Source organism: Oryctolagus cuniculus, chromosome 1, assembly GCF_051225735.1.
Source record: "Oryctolagus cuniculus isolate XC-2025 breed Fujian yellow rabbit chromosome 1, ASM5122573v1, whole genome shotgun sequence".
NCBI classification, from domain to species: Eukaryota; Metazoa; Chordata; class Mammalia; order Lagomorpha; family Leporidae; genus Oryctolagus; species Oryctolagus cuniculus.
The window spans coordinates 21,440,411-21,457,500 of NC_142867.1; the positions used below are offsets into that span (position 1 = coordinate 21,440,411).

The 17,090-nt window shown below is 49.1% G+C and overlaps 1 protein-coding gene and 1 non-coding gene across 9 annotated transcripts in view; one reads left to right on the plus strand and one right to left on the minus strand.

The window, feature by feature from the left end:
* EXT2 (exostosin glycosyltransferase 2) overlaps positions 1-17,090 on the minus strand; it is a 159,366-nt gene that overhangs the window by 122,751 nt on the left and 19,525 nt on the right. For all 8 annotated transcript variants that reach the window (XM_008270099.5, XM_070071335.1, XM_089309425.1 and 5 more), the window contains exons 4-6: positions 15,528-15,644; positions 3,751-3,946; positions 1,210-1,349 (exon numbers count right to left, since the gene is read on the minus strand). In XM_008270099.5, the coding sequence (XP_008268321.1) occupies positions 1,210-1,349; positions 3,751-3,946; positions 15,528-15,644 (453 nt within the window). The remainder of the gene's footprint in view (positions 1-1,209; positions 1,350-3,750; positions 3,947-15,527; positions 15,645-17,090) is intronic.
* LOC127485174 (small nucleolar RNA SNORA31) lies at positions 3,300-3,427 on the plus strand. Its single transcript, XR_007912341.1, has one exon. It is a non-coding gene; the product is annotated as a small nucleolar RNA SNORA31 (small nucleolar RNA).

Genomic DNA, 17,090 nt, shown 5'->3' on the forward strand with positions numbered 1-17,090 from the left:
CTTTCCAATAAATACAAGGTGAATGAATGAGGGATTTGTGCTATTTAAATTGCTCACAAACCTGGAATGATCAGATTTGGACAGAAACATCAAAAATTTTGAGAGGGTGGGAAAGCAATTAAGTACTGGGTCAAGAACAAAACCGAGGAGTTCATTTTTGGTCATCCTCGATGTCCAAAAGTATCAGGGAAATGGAGGTACATAAGGATGCACTGTCTATCACAGCATTAATAGCCATCAGCAGGCAGAATTAGAATTACTACTGCCCATCTGAACGCTGGGAATGTGTCTAAGCTTCGATGCACCTGGACAGACGCTCTCCACTCCCCACAGGTACATTACGCAAACCCGACCGAGACTCCAGAACATTCCAGAACAGCAACCTCAACGGTGGCTACAATCAGCGGCCCGGGAGCTCACAAGTCCAAATTCCCAAGTACAAGGTCAGGCTTTTTCCAGAGCATTCCGGGCGAGTCTCCTCTGTGGTCGCAGTTGAAACCATTGCAGTTGAGCATCAAGACAATGGTCAGGGATTAGTACCCATCTTCTCCAAGGGGCCAGGCAGTAAGTGTTTTAGGTCTTATAGGCTGTCGAGTCTCTGTTGTCATTGTCCAACTCTGCCAATGCAGCATAACAGCCAGACAATGCACAAATGAAGCAGTGTGGCTGTGTTTCAATAAAACTTTATTTGCAAAATAGCTAGCCTGCACATTTGGCCCCCAGGTCTCAGTTTGTGAACTAACTCTCCTGGGAGGAAAAGACAGCCAGTCTAAAGTAGTACAGGCAAAGGATCTCTTAACCAAAATGCTTGGGACCACGAGTACTTCAAATTTCAGGTTTTTTTTTTCCCCCAGATTTTGGATTATTTGCATTTACAATGAGGTATTTTGGAGCTGGGGCACAAGTCCAAACACAAAGCTCATTTATATTATACATGTAATTACCTGAAGATAAGGTTACACAGTGTTTTTAGTGCACCTGCACTGTGACTGCGACCCCTCACATGAGGTCAGCTGTCAAATTTTCCACTTGTGGCGCCAGGTCAGAGCTCAGAGTTCCAGGCTTTGGAGCATTTCTGATGCTGCATTTTTAGACCAGGAATGCACAAATTGTAGCTCTCAGCCCTAGGTCTAGGCTGCAATTACCTAAGGGACTTTTTATTTCTAAGACATGCAGAACCACTGAGGTCTCCTAGAAGGTAACACCCACCTCTTCCAGTCCAGAACTTCAGAGAAAGGCAGGATGTAGGAGTCTGCGATGACCACTGGGACACAGCCAGCCTGTAACACATCGCTCAGCGCTGCCTGGCCCAGCCGAGCCCCACGAAGGACCACGCAGAAAGTGGCTTCCTGAAGGAATATGAAGAGAGGTGAGGGATCACACACCAGCTTTGTTGATCAACTTATTTTGATCCCTACAGACCACAGAGATGAAGCCAAGTGATAGTAAGACATCTTAGCACAAAAATGACAAAAAAGGGGTGTATGTTTGGCCTAGCAGTTAAGACATCTGTCTACCACATTGGAGACACGTGCATCCCATGCTGGAGCACCTGAGTTCGATTCACAGCTACAGCTCCTGATGCTAGCTAGCTTCCTGCGAATGAGACCCCGGGAGGGAGCAGTGATGGCTCAGGTAGATGGGTGCCTGCAACCTATGTGGAAGACCTGGCCCGAGTTCCCAGCATCTGGCTCCAGCCCCAGTGGCTACTGAAGGCACTTAGAGAATGAACTAGCAAATTGGATCTTTCTCTACCTCTCAAAAAAAAAAAAAAAAGCCAAAAGAAAACAGCTCAAACATGTAGAACCTGAAATAGTTCACTGGTAATAACATTCCACATTTCACTTTTCAGTGTTATATCCACACCACATACTGGCATTGTGAGAAAGTTCAAAGCCAATGCCCAGTCTTCCTCTGGACATTCAACAATACAACCCTCACACAAGCTGTTCTCCCTTAGCCATAGGCACTGTGTTTACAACCACAGCATGTGAGAGCCTCAAGTGCAGTACATACCTCTGCTCCGTTGAAATGAAGCTATTTTGTCAGGGGAAAATTCTTCCTGCTAAGGGCCATTTGGATATTTACAACCTCATTTGTGGGCTGTACAAAATGATCAACTTAAAAATTAGCCTGCAATAGATTTACTGAATTTAGAGTCCTGTTTGTGGTTGCCTTGGCAAGGCCAGACCCAGACCCAGTGATTCTGCGGGTCTTACAGGGCCTTCTGGGGGCCCTGGGCCACTGTTCCCCACCCCTACTGTAACGGGAGAGTGCCAAGCTTTGTTTCATCTTTCCATTCCCCATAGCATCTAGTGATATGATCTGCATACAGGAGACACTCATTTCATGAATGTAACGCCCTTGCAAAGACATTAAGACAGGTATGTCCTACTCAGAAAGAATCAAGCTAAAGAAAAGACCACCTTGAACAATTTCTTCATCATTCATTCTTCAACTGTCCCTCGCTCCCTACCCCCAACACACCATGGGGACCACCTAGGAAGAGGAGAGATGCATCCAAGTACAAAAACTTGTCACAGGCAAACCAAACTGAGGAAAGACCCTAACTGTACACCACTCCATTTCTGTTTATTGCCTCTGCAGGAGGGCAAAAAAACTTTTTTAAAAACCACACATAACCTCATTTCTAGACAGAGAAAAGGAAAGCTCAGGAAACACTACCCAGGGGCTCAATACCCCAAACCTGTCTGGGTACACGTGCGAGAAGCAGTGGCAATGGAGGAGCAGGTGCAGCACTGGGCCTGCCCTGGGAGGGGCAGCCACACATGGGCACGTGTGCGGATGACCATTTTTCCTGTCTAGACAAAGGGTACTATAAATACTGCTGCTCCCATCACCACTGTTATCAGTCAGACATTCCAGAGGAAGATACAGCACTGAGAGAAAATATGTTAACGATCTGAGTATGGGCCAGCTCTCTGGAGACCAAAAAAAAAAAAAAAAACAAAACCACACCAGCTCCAGCTCCTTGGTATTTTTCCTTAAATTTGCCTGTGCTTCAATGACTCGGAACAAAGCTCAGGGTCTTCTTTTCTGGTCCCTTGACCTTGGAACAGCAAATGTCCCATGTATGAAACACCCCACGGGGCTGCTTTGCCCACGGTCATGACTAAAGGGCCTGCTCCTGGCAGGATGTGCCGAGGGTGGCACTGACACCAAAAAACCACACGACGCACTGGCCCCAAAGGCCCCTCCACTCCTAGGGAAACATGACGGGGGCCTTGCGGCTGGCAAGGTGGGGCCTGCCAGTTACCACCTTGAAGAAGGAGATTTCTCTGCATCCACTGATAGACCTTGAACAATCTGCTGTTGTTCTTTTGGTTTGCACTAGGATGCCAAAGAAAAATCCCTGCACTTTCTGTCTATCTTTGTGGCAGTCCAGATTGAATTGGGGAATACATTTGTAAAGAAAAAAAAAAAAAAAGAAGAAGAATTCTCTGGACTGGCTGATGAACTCAAGGACAAAAGCAAAACACATTTGCCGGCTTTGTCTACACGGCTTCGTTGCAAATGTACTGGACTTGAGTGTGTGAAGCACAATGACTGAAAGGAGTACGGATCCTCAGAGACCGGGCCCCACACCCAAGGACCCGACCGTCTGCACATCCAGAAGAAAACAGAGCTGCTACCTGTTCTTCCGCCCAGATAACTCCCCTTTGCTGGGGTCAATCACTGCACGGAAGTGGCCTCCACCACGTCTTTAAAGAGGCCGGGAACGACCCTCACCTGCAGCACCTGGGGGTAGTGGAACACCTGGTGTTTGTGGCAGCGCTTCCGGACAGAGAGGGCGCCCTCCGAGAGGTTGGTGCACTGGTGCAGCACCAACACTGACTCCCCGTGCTTGGCCTGCAGGGCCTCCAGCTCCTCTCTGAACTCAGGGTGCACGGCCATCTGAGACGACAGGAGGAAGTACCGCCGCGGGCTACAAACGAGAAAACAGGCAGCTGGAAAATCGCAGTTTGTGTGTGAGTCAAAGGAAGACAAACTTTGATATTAGACCTACAGTAATAAGCGCTTTCCCACCAGTGGACACCATTGACTTTTTGGGGACTGGGGGAGGGATTAGACTGTGTAGCATTACTGAATATTTATTGTGTGCTGTAAAGAAAAGAGTAAAGTATAATTCATTTACATGCTGAAATACTGTGCAACCATAAAAATTTTATTTGGGAAGTTTACTGTTGTGATAATTAATATTTATAATATGCCAAGTTTAGAAAGAACATGTGTGTGTGTGTGTGTGTGTGTAGAAAGAAAGTGACTGAATATTTGGAAGGAACATAAAAATATTATTTTAATTATTTTATTTATTTGAGAGGCAGACAGAGAGAGAGAGACAGGTAGGGATCCCATCCACTGGCTTACTCTCAAATGCCCACAAAGGCTGGGGAGCTGGGCTGTGGTGGAAGCCAGGAGCTGGGAATGCAATCCAGGTCTCCCATGTGGGTAGCAAGAACCCAGTGACTGGAGCGCTCATCTCTGCCTCCCAAGGCCTGCATCGTCAGGAGCCACAGTCAGATTCTGAATCCCGCACTCCAATGTGGAATGCGGACATCCTAACTGGCATCTTAATCATGAAATATCTGCCTCCAAAATGCTACCTCCAGTTACATCAGAGCCCGACCTGAGCAGGAAGAGTGGGCTGCATTCTTCATAAGGTATGAGGAAGCCTGAAAGGCAAGGGGTGAAGTGGTACCTCCACAGCCCTGGAGAAGCTGCAGAAACACGTCCCCATCATCCACGCCCCGTGCATGCGAGGAAGACTTTCTGGGAGTCGAAAACAAGAAACAGAAAAAAAACAAAAACAAACAAAAAAAAAACACTATCTTTACCAAGGCATGGAGCCAGCCTTAACATCTGGATGGCAAGGATACTTAAAGAAAACGGGGTGAAGAAAGGATGTTGAGGGGCGAAGTGCCATGCAGATATCCACGAGAGACAAAAATGTGAACACGAGCCTAGCCAGCCTGAAGGAGCCTGGGGAGACCAGATGGCAAGGAACTCCCTCCTGGAAGGCAAAGCAGAGAGAGAGGGCGCGGAGCACAAAGGCTCAGCAGGGGAAGGCGGCCAGGGATCACCATCAAAGAACAGAACAGTACAAAGCAGGTTCCTGGAAGAAACCAGACTCTCAGACCAAGGCGCAGAACTCAATTACATCCAGCTCAGGCTGCTGCAGGCCAGGGAAATGCTAGTGCCATGCATCTCACAGGCAAGGCCACAGGCGTACTTATGTGAGGCTCTGAGGCTGTACATACGAATGAGCCCAAAAGCTATGGTCTGTGAGCCTCTCTCCCTCCCTCCTTCTGCTCTGGGGAGAAAGGCAAGGCAGTGGTGACTTCGTTTCTTAGACTTCAGGGAAAGTTCTGGCTGGGGAGTACCTTACCCAAACCCCCGTGGCCACAGGCTAACTATTCTCTAACTGTGCGGGTCATCTCCTGAGCCCAGTGCTTTGCATGTAAGGCACAGAAAGCAATGGCTGTGGAGGCTGCACTCCCACCTCGCTGGGCAGATTGGCTCCACAAACTCCAGGGAACACAGCAGTGCACAGCACAGCCAGGCTGCTTTGAAAGCCTCGGGACCACATCTTTGGGTGACGTCTTTATCCAGCAGAACTAAGTGTCAAGGGATATCTCCCACACTGCGGTTAAGTCAGAAAGAACAGAGCAGATTTCCAGGAAAGTCACTGTCCAACAGCAATTGGCCATTGGAGCCCATCTGAACTTCAACAAAGTCACACTGGCCCCCTATCCAGGCTCAGCAGTCACGCGTGCTCGTGGCTCCCCGACTATGCATCTCTAGACTGTGTCCTCACCGTGAAAGGGTCTACTTGCTGCCCTGGGTGGAGGTTGAGACCCAGAGGCCAAGGCAGAGGGGAAGTAGAGACAGAAAGACATGGAATGGTGACCATCAGCTCTATGGAGGGTTCCTTTTTCCCAGTCACTTTCCTCCTAAATGACAATCTGGTGAGCAATGAGTCAAATGGCTAGGGCCCAGAGTATTCCTTCCACACTCTGAAACCCACCTGGGATCCTAACCTCGCCCTGGGGCTCAGGAGTCTCTCTTTTGTAAAAGCATTCATTTGCAGAGGGATGCCTTCGTCATGGCCAGGTTGCAATCTCAAAGCAAGTGCCATCTCCATGGGAATTATTTCTGTACTTGAACTTGTCTGTCAAACAGGACAAAGATCTGGAGTCTGAGCCACCAACAAGCAGGGACACCAGCTGAAAGGATGAAAGCTATGTGAAAATGAGAGGGACGGGCCAGCACTGTGGCATAGCGGGTTAAGCCACCACCTGCAGTGCCGGCATCCCATATGGACATTGGTTCGAGACTCTGCTGCTCCTCTTCCGATCCAGCTCTCTGTTGTGGCCTGGGAAAGCAGAAGATGGCCCATGGCCCTTGCACCCCTGTGGGAGACCCGGAGGAAGCTCCTGGCTCCTGGCTTTGGATCAGCACAAGCTCTGGCCGTTGTGGATGATTGGGGAGTGAACCAGGGGATGGAAGACCTTTCTCTCTCTCTGTAACTCTGACTTTCAAATAAATAAATAAATCTTAAAAAAAAAAAAAAAGAAGAAAAAGAAAAATGAGAGGGACTCAGTGAGTCTGTCACTACAAAAAGAAAACTTTTCACTCACAAGTTACAGTGGAAAGTCATGCATCAAGTTTGAGCTCAGGGGTCTCTAAAGGTTCTTCCAATCTGTAAACCCTGGTTTTCTGACAGATGTAATGGAGCACTGGTACTTGCTGGATGTTTCTAGAAATTTCTATCTAAGTAAGTAGGGTGAAAGCACCAAGTGAGTGCTCTATGCTGTCCAGAACAAGAGTAGACATGTGGGCATCCAAGAAGGTCAGAGAGAGTGGCCACTCAGAAGGGTGGACAGTGGTGCGGTCCGGAGGGAAGAGGGCAATTCAGCGTGCTGGGGGTGGGAGGAGGGACGGCACACAAGAACTACCGAAATGCCAGTGCAGAGAGACCTTCTGCTTGTGGCAGGAGCAGGGAGGTGGCCTGGCCAGGGTCTCAAAGCCCTAGAAGGCTCCTGTGCTGGAGCAGGGGTGCAGGGCCTCTCAGCCCCCCAGCATGGGACGCTGGAGGCCAGTGAAGCTAGGGGAAGATCGAGGCAACCCAGAACCCAGTATGAGAGCCTGGGCAGGCTGAGAAGGCTGTCCATGTTGAGGGGAGGACGATGACAATGGCAGCATCACCCCAGGGTTGGAACTCCAGAAGCATGAGAAGATACCCGTGCTGGGGTGGGGGCCCAGAGTCCAGCGGGCATGAGGAGGGCACGGAGCAGGGCAGGAGCAGTGGCGGCAATAGGAGTTCAATTATATTCAAGAGGGCTGACCAACCACATAAAGATACTGAGAATGACAGGAGCCAGATGTCTCCCGGTCAGAGAAGGGAGCTACAAATATGGAAAGAGAAAAACCCAGAATGCCCCTGCAGGGGTGGATGGATGGTACTGGAGAAATCGATATGAACGCATGGTTTTCAACATGCATAGACACAGGGAGATGTCTATCTATGCAGACACAGAAATAAATACAGACCTTAATGTGTGGTCAAAGAAATGGCAAAGAAACTCTTGCATAAAGAAAGGCCCTGGGTTAGATTTCACTGTTAAGAATCAAAGTTCGGTCTCAGACACTCAGTTACCAGGATAGAGCTGGGTTTCCATCTCCTACACCAACGTGCAGAGGCATACAAGAGTCTGGAGGGCTCCCCTACCCGCGGGCTGGCTCCCCCTGGCCCCACAGATGGCTAAGGGAGTACGCCCGTTTCATTTTAAGCAAACAAAACTGTTGTATGGTGGATTTGTTCTTTTACACACTAAAAATTCCCAGCTCTGACTTCCATGCCTCCTCCCAGCAGCGCTGATATCTCTAAGTAAAATCACGCTGAGAACCCCGTCTCCCTCTACAGAATGGTTGTAAACTCCCAGTTTAGCTCCTTTAGAAGGAAAATGACAGGAATTCCAGCTGAGGCCAGCACAGCTGTGAGAAGCAGCTATCAATAGCCACAATCCTCAGCTTCCCGTTGAAAAAGCGCTGAGGGAGATTTCAAATCAAAATCAAAACAAGGCTCTCGCTACTCTGGGTAGCCCTCAAGAGATGTGGGAACTCCCTTAAAAGGCAACACTCACCAAGAGAAGCAAGCCTAAAACGCTGCCGTGAGGCGGCCCTCCAGGCTTTCTCCTGAGTGCCTGGAAGGGATAGGGTTCAAAGCTGGTCTTTTCCTATTTGGGGCATTGGTTGGGAGAGGTTTAGGGATGGGGAGGTTTCAGGGAGTGAGTGGTCTTATAAAAGCCCAACAATGCACGGCCCAGCTGAAGCTGGCTGGGAAAAGGAGTGGCCATGCACCACTCGCCAGCAGAGGGAGGCCTGTGCCCATGCACACTTCCCTTTGCTCGCGCCTACCTGAAGGCTGGATGCTCTTACCTGCTTACTGGACCACACGACCTTAGAGACTAAGGGAAACCTTAAGTGATGGTGCTAAGGATCTTCCCTTTGTTCCGCCGTGCATCAAATCTAGAGATTAAACTAGGAGCAAAGTGCGCCAACCAGTTTAAATCTCTGTTCCCGATGGTTTGTTCTCTTTGGCTTTGTTTTCACTAGATCTTTCCAGAGTTTTCTTCCTTGGGCTAAATCTGAAGGGAACTGAGAGCCCTAAACAACATGAGAGGGCTGGCTTGGAGCAGAGGTTGGAGAGCACAGCTGAGTTCAGGCTGTCTCCAGTCCCTGCAGACAGACAGCGAGTGGTCCACAGGCAGCCGAGAGGGCTGACAGGCCCACGCTCACTGCCACTCTCTACCTTGTCCAGGGTTTCTCAACCACACCACCGCTGATATTTGGATCTCAAATTCTTCGTTGTGGGGGCTACCCTCCTGGAAGTGAGTTAACAGAGCAGGCTTGACTGCATCCTTTAGAAGCCTTGCTGATGAAGGTAGCCCCCGGCTGGCCTCTGGGAACTTGAATTTGGGGGTGGGAGGGAGAAGGGGGTGGTCCCTACCATCCCAGAATGGCCAAGAGTGGCTCACGGGGCCCGAACTGTTTGTACAAACAACGCAGTTTGTGCTGACCGTGTGCTTTCCTTCTGGGAGTCTGGAGTTTTGCTAGAGTGTGTGCCAGGCAGTCGCAGACAATGCAGTCAGCTCCCAGCAACGACCCTGGGCACCGAAGCTCTGACGCCCTGGAGGACAACATTTCGCACTTGTCCCAACTTGTTGCTGAGGAAATGAGGCAGGCCCTGTGTGACTCCACAGGAAGAGGACACCTGCACACTTGCACCTGGTTTCCCAGGATTTCACCCCACACGTCTTTTCCCTTTCCTGCCTGTGTTTCACACGCTCTTGCTGTAATAAATCACAGCTCTGAGCAAATCATACGCTGAGTCCCGCGAGTCCTCCTGGCGAGGCATAAAGACTAGAACTGGACTTGGGGATTCCCTGACACACAAGTTGAGGGGAGGACAATGACAAGGTTGGAACTCCAGAAGCATGAGGAGATACCCGTGCTGGGGTGGGGGCCCAGAGTCCAGCGGGCCTCCAGTCCTCACAATCAAAAATGTCTATGGTGGGCGTCTGGCCTAGCAGTTAAGGTGCCACTCGGGATGCCCCCATCCCAAAGCCGAGTGCCTGGGTTCAAGGCCCAGCTCCACACACGATCCCAGCATCCTGCTAATGCAGACCCTTGGAGGCAGCAGGTGATGGCCCAAGTGGTTGGATCCCTGCCACTCCTGCGGAAGACCTGGCCCAAGTTCCTGGCTTTGTCCTGGCCCAGCTCCACCCATGGAGGGCATTTAGGGAGTGGACCAGAGGATGGTAGCTCTCTCACTCTCTCAAATAAATAAAATGAATATAGAATAATTAATCTTTTAAAATAAGGACAGTGCCAATGTCTCTTAGAGACAAAATTGCTCCCCTTCACCCTTTGAGAACCACCAGCCTAGCCCAAGTCTTGGTCCAAACAGGCTGTCAATAAAGGGTCAACTTGTGCTGAAACAAACTGATCCAAAAGGAATTAAAAATTTCCAGAACTCCAGAGAAAAAATGAGAAGTGATTTAAAAATGTGTTAACACACACACTGATTTAGATTTTAGTAAATGCTCACAGAAGAAGCAAGCAAAGGAGTAAACTCCTTTCTCTACTTATTCCAGCTGTTTACATCTTATGCTATATATAATACTGACAAATAAAAAATCCTAGCCACAGGACAAACATTTGTACTGCCCCAAAAAGTACCAGCCGGGCTTACACATTTCACCCTTCCTCAACTTACGGAAATAGACCAAGCAGGGACACCAGCTGAAAGGATGAAAGCTCTGTGAAAATTAGAGGGACGGGGCCAGCGCTGTGACGTAGCAGATAAAGCCACCGCCTGCAGTGCCGGTATCCCGTAAGGGTACCAGTTCGAGTCCTGGCTGTTCCACTTCTGATCCAGCTCTCTGCTATGGCCTGGAAAAGCAGCAGAAGATGGCTCAAGTCCTTGGGCCTCTACACCTGCGTGGGAGACCGGGAGGAAACTCCTGGCTCCTGGCTTCAGATCAGCACAGCTCCAGCCATTGCAGCCATTTGGGGAGTAAGCCAGTGGATGGAAGACCTCTCTCCCTCTCTCTGCCTCTGTCTCTGTATAACTCTGCCTTTCAAATAAATAAATAAATCTTAAAAAATTTTTTAAAAAACATGGCATTTAACTAATTCAACCTCTTCAGACTAAAGGAGTCTACCTCACCAGACACGGCTGCCCAACCTTGAACTTCTCAGCCTTCGGCACCATGAGCTGAATGACCATGGTTCTTTATGAATCACTCTGTCTGTGATATACAGTTACAGTAACAGAAAACAGTGGGGCCGGGAAAGCAGTGGAAGCTTTGGCGTAGCAGGTAAAGCTGCTGCCTGCAGTGCCAGCATCCCATATGGGTGCCAGTCCAAGTCCCAGCTGCTCCACTTCCAATCCAGCTCTCTGTTATGGCCTGGGAAAGCAGTGGAGGATGGCCCAATTCCTTGGGCCCCTGCACCCACATGGGAGATCTAGAAGAAGCTCCTGGCTTCGGATTGGCACAGCTCTGGCCATTGTGGCCAACTGGAGAGTGAACCAGCGGATGGAAGACCTCTCTTCTCTCTCTCTGTAACTCTGACTTTCAAAAAAACAAACAAACAAACAAACAAAAAAAACCAGACTAATACAATGCCCAAGTTTGTGCTGAGTGGGCTAATGAGAGGAAGACTTAAAATTTAATACATAGAAAGCAAGCAGAGTAAAATGCAGACAGTAAAATCTTGAAAGCAGTACATATTATGTTCACCATAAAATTTTTCAAAATTTGCTGATTGGAAATTCTCACAATAAAATGCTAGGGAAAAAGTGCACCTGTATCAGATGAAGATAATGTCACAATATGCTAGACAAACGGGAGCTTCCTAAGGGTTTAAACAGACAATGTGGAAGGGAAGAGTACACCAGCCTCAGTATGCCACGGTACAGGCCAAACCCAAGGTGCCTACAATTAACTTCAATTTCACCTTAAAAAACGCAATTCCATTTCAAAGAAACAGCTATCACATTCAACTATGTCAATCTGAAATGTTCTGAGTTTTACAGATGTGTTTCTTTGTATTTAATTTGTAAACTGGTTTTGGTTTCATAGATGTACAAACCTAAGGAGTCTAGACCGTTTTTTCATTTGTTTAACTCAAGCTACATTATTTAAAAGATAATTAAGAGCCGATGCTGTGGCACAGTGGGCTAACCCTCTGCCTGCAGTGCCGGAATCCCATATGGGCATTGGATCATATCCCGGCTGCTCCTCTTCCAATCCTGCTCTCTGTTTATGGCCTGGGAAAGCAGTGGAAGATGGTTCAAGTTCTTGGGTCCCTGCACCCACATGGGAGACCTGGACAAAGCTCCTGGCTCTGGATCGATCCAGCTCTGGTGGTTGCAGCCATTTGGAGAGTGAACCAGTAGATGAAGACCTTTCTCTCTGTCTCTCCTTATCTGTTTTTAACTCTGCCTTTCAAATAAATAAATAAAATCTTAAAAAAAAAAAAGAATTCTTACAGCTCTACTACAAAAATACAACTTAATTTAAAAATGGACAAATCAAATAAACATTTCTTACAAAGAAATTACGTAAGTGGCTAATATGCATGTCAAAAAGTACTCATTATTATTAGTCATTAGAAAAAGACAAGCCAAAACTGTCATGAGATACTGCTCTACATCCACCAGGATGGCTAGAATTAAAAACAGACAGCAAAAGTGCTGACAGGTACGGGAACCCTCATACAATACTGACAGAACCTAAGATACTGCAGCCACTTGGGAAAACAGTGCGGCAGATCCTCAAAAGTTAGACAGGAAGTTACCATATGACCCCACAACTCCACTCCTAGGGGGATACCCAAGATTATCAGCCACAAAGGTTTACACAAAAACGTGTATATGAATCTCATAACAGCATTTTTCATAATGGCTAAAAAGTGGAAATAATGAAATTTTCATCAATTGATAAATGGGTGAGCAAAATGAAGTACCTCCATGTGATGAAACTGTATTAGGTGCTAAAACATGGATAAACTTTGAAAATGTCACATATTAAAATTTTTTTAACATTTTTTATTTATTTATCTGAGAGGTAGAGTTACAGAGAGTAAAAGGGAGAGACAGAGAGAAAGGTCTTCCTTCCGCTGGTTCACTCCTTAGATGGCCGCACTGGCCGGAGCTGAGCCAATCCAAAGCCAGGAGGAGCCAGGAGCTTCCTCCTGGTCTCCCACAGGCAGAAAAGCAGATTAATAATTGTTGCTGAGGGCAGAGAGTATAAGAACTAACTAATGAGTGAGGGGTACTGGATTTATTTTGGACTGATGAAAATGTTCAAGAATTCGTAGTATTAATGATAAATGAACAACTTTGTAAATATGCTAAAAACCACTGAATGTATACTTTTTTTTTTTTTTAAGATTTTATTTATTTATTTGAGGTAGAGTTACAGACAGTGAGAGGGAGAGACAGAGAGAGAGGTCTTCCTTCTGTTGGTTCACTCCCCAAATGGCCACCATGGCCAGAGCTGGGCTGATCCAAAGCCAGGAGTCAGGAGCTTCTTCCAGGTCTCCCACGTGGGTGCAGGGGCCCAAGGACTTGGGCCATCTTCTACTGCTTTCCCAGGCCATAGCAGAGAGCTGTATCAGAAGTGGAGCAACTGGGACTTGAACTGGCATCCATATGGGATGCTAGCACCGCAGGTAGAGGATTAACCTACTGCACCATGGCACCGGCCCCTGAATGTACACTTTAAAAGAGTGGATTCTGTGGTATATTAATTAATATCAATAAAGTAAATAATAAAATAAATGGAGTCACCTTAAGGAGTCTGCTGAGAGAGAAAACCCCAGGAAGATGAGTGGAGCAACAGGCTCACATACTATTCACCCTTTGTTTGCAACTTGTTAAAGGGTGGAGGAGAAAAATTTCTCTGGGCTTTACACAGGATCTAACTTACACAATTTGCAAACAAATGGCTAACAGAAGCGTGGCCAGCGCTGTGGCATAGAAAGTTAAGCTTCCACCTGTAGTGCCGGCATTCCATACAGACGCTGGTTCAAGTCCTGGCTGCTCCACTTCTGATCCAGCTCCTTGCTAATGCTCCTGGGAAAGCAGCAGAAGACGGCCCCTGCACCCACATGGGAAACCAGGAAGAAGCTCCTGGCTTCGCCCTGGCCCATCCCAGCCATTGTGGCCATCTGAGAGTGAATCATAGGATGGAAGATTCTCTCTCTCTCGCTCTCGCTCTCGCTCTTGTTTTCCTCCTTCTCTTTCTGTGTCTCTGCCTTTCAAATACAAATAAATAAATCTTAAAAAAAAAAAAAAAAAAAAGAAACGGCTAACAGAAGCTTCGTGGTTTGATTCCAGGCCACGAGGCAGAAAACACAAGTAGGAAAGCAACATCTTTTCTGGGAAGAGTTCTCTTCTCAAAGCTACAGAGAGGTTCCGGGGGAAACCTGGGACGCTCGGAGAATGGTTCGAACATCCACCAAGAAAACAACGCAAACCATTCCCAGAGACCCACTTCTGGGAAAAAATGCCACGTGTGGTGCTTTCCCATCTCGCCTCACACGCACTTTTCCTTTCATTCACCTTCTTATCTGCGTACTGCTCACACAGTAATGGGTGCATTTATTGTTTGCTTAAAGGTCACTGAAATTCTCACTGCTTAGCATTAATTGTTAAATACAACCCTGCAAAAAAAAAAAAAAAAGGCCCTCCACTTCTGGCCATCGGCCCTCTTCATCCACTGGGTTGCCTATTAAACACGAGCCAGCCACGTGCTGCTCGAGAGATGGCAGCTGCAACAGGTCTGGCCCCAACCTCCTGCACTTTCAAAATGTAAACCAGACAGGCTCTGACAAGGCATTATGCCAGTGGGGAGTGGGATGCCGGGAGCCATGCAGGCTGCCAGGGGAGCAAAGCAGAGGAGCCATTCCGGGGCAGGGCAAGCGCCCCCACCACTGCCCCATCCACGGTGTCAAGGTGAAACCTCAAATGATGTGCAGGTGTTGGACTGACAGAGCTGAGGGAGAAGATTTCCAGGCAGGGAAGAAGTGTGTTTGCAGCCCAGAAAAGCCCAGAGGTCAATGCTGGTCCAAGAACCAGGAGAAAAGGGAAGTTCTCAAACGACAAAGCTGGAGACAGTGGTCAGATGCCAGAGCCTTGAGAGGCGCTGGGAGAGACTGGGCTTTATCCTAAGGGCAGTGTCAAGCCAAGGATCACACTAGAGGCAGGGGAGGCAAACTGGGAGCCCTCTCAGGGATCCAAAGGAGACGACAGCAACCTGGTCTGAGGAGGCAGCAGAGACAGGAAGCAGACAGACCTAGGGAATGTTCTGGATGCATAACCAGCGAGCCTTATCATCTTGGAGCAAGAAGTGAAGGAGAAGTAGGAGTTATGGGATGCCACACAGATTTCTGGTTTGGAAAACTTGGTAGACAGCACCATGAATGAATGTCCTGGGACAGAGAAAACTGTAGGATAAGCAAGACTGGGCATGGGGGCGCCGGTGCTGTGGCACAGCAGGTAAAGCTGCCGCCTGCCATGCCAGCATCCCATAGGGGACCCGGTTCAAGTCCCGGCTGCTCCACTTCTGATCCAGTTCTCTGCTATGGCCTGGAAAGCAGTAGAAGATGGCCCAAGTCCTTGGGCCCCTACACCCATGTGGGAGACCTAGAAGAAGCTCCTGGCTCCTGGCTTCAGATTGACACAGCTCCAGCCACTGTGGCCATCTGGGGAGTAAACCAACAGATGGAAGACCTCTCCCTACCTGCCTCTCTGTAACTCTGTCTTTCAAATAAATAAATAAATCTTTAAGAAAAAAAAAAAATACCAGGCACGGGGGCCTGGATGGCAGACTCGAGCACCCTGCTCTGCCACTGACGCTCCCTGCTGTGACAGCCACCACACAAACCTCCTCGGCAGTGCGCGGATTCAGTAAGGCCGCACCCGGCACACTTACCCCGGTCCCTTCTCGGGAAGATCCACCTCAGCCGACAGCGGACTGTAGACGGGGATGCTGACGTCGTAGCCCTGCCGGTAGGTCCACGTGGAAAAGCCGCCACCGGCCAGCAGAGCCCTGAAAGCAAAGGACTGCTTCAAACAACAGCCAAGAAGGGTCTTCGCTCTGAGGAGCGCTCCAGAAAAAGACAGGAAGTGCCGATCTGAAGTGCCCATCTCCACTGAGTGGCACACTCCCCTCCCCCACCGGTCAGGGGCTTTCTGTCTGGGAACCGCAGGCCTGCACAGTGGGGCCTTGCTTTCCACTGTGTACAACACATCCCGGCCCAAGGCCCCTCTGCAGCCTCCTCCAGATGCTACTCACCTTCACCTCGCCCCAAAGCCATACTTTATCCTGAGCCCATTTATCCTAACAGGGGTAATCACAGGCTGGCCTGGAAGACTGGCCAGGGTGGTCATTTCCCACCTACTGCCTGGCCCCTCAGGTGACAGGCGGCCAGGAGGGACCACATCCCACAGGACACACTGGGCGGTCCGCTTGCACCAGCTTGGGTCCTCCCTAATCAGAAAGCAGGGAGCACTCTGTCTAAGCGGACCCGGCAAGCCGTGTGCTGACGCTGCACCGGAGAATCTGAGCAGGTGTGTACCTCACCGGCTTAATGTGATTCTGGCCCTGGGGCCCAGACCCGTGGAAATCGCTTTGTGGAGTAGAGTCCTGCCAGCTGCACGCACTGCACAGTCTGAGCCAAGATGTCAGAACTAAGAAATCATATTTTTTGTAATACTGATCACTACCAATCCCCTCCTTGCCCTGGTGACAATGTGCGTTCCCTTCTAACATGACCAGTTTAAGTTCAAAGATTTCCAAACCATCCCTGGAAATCCTACTCTGTTTGTTTAAGCTTTATGAAACCAGGAACTGGTGGGTGAGGTAATGTGCCGGCTGAAAGCTCTCCAGCTGCCAGGCTGCTCTGTAAAATGTAACAGTGATCCTCAGTACCAACAGACGCTCTGGTTTCTCCTGATTAGCGTGCAGCCCTGAACTTGGGCGGGCTCCACGATCATGATGGCAAGCAGACCCGGTTTGGGCCTCATGGTCCATGTGGGGAGAAACAAAAATGGAGCCAAGAGACAGGCACCAGGCAGACCAGATAAGCCAGAGCCGTGGGTGATTAGGCTGTTGCACCCATAGTCCCAGACGAGGGGATGTCCCTGTGTGGAAAGAAAGGACACGAGTGTCCCTAAGGCCAGCAGACTCTGCCCTTTCACCCCTGCAGCCCCAAGCTCGCTCTCTGTCCCAGAGGGTAAGGGGAGGCTGACGCAGTGGCAGCGGCAGGGCATGCGGCCCGAAGCACATCTTACGTAGCCGACCGGATACCAGAGATCTCAGCCGTGACAGTTAGCCTCCCCCTGCTACTGACAAGGCTTCTGCTCTAGTCACCTAGTCACCGGATCCGGCAGAGGCTGCCACACCGTTACAAGGGAGAAGTCAGCCCCAGTGCCACTCGCTTTATACTGACTGGACAGCAAAAGCAGAGAGCACTTCCAAAGCTACAGGGAGACC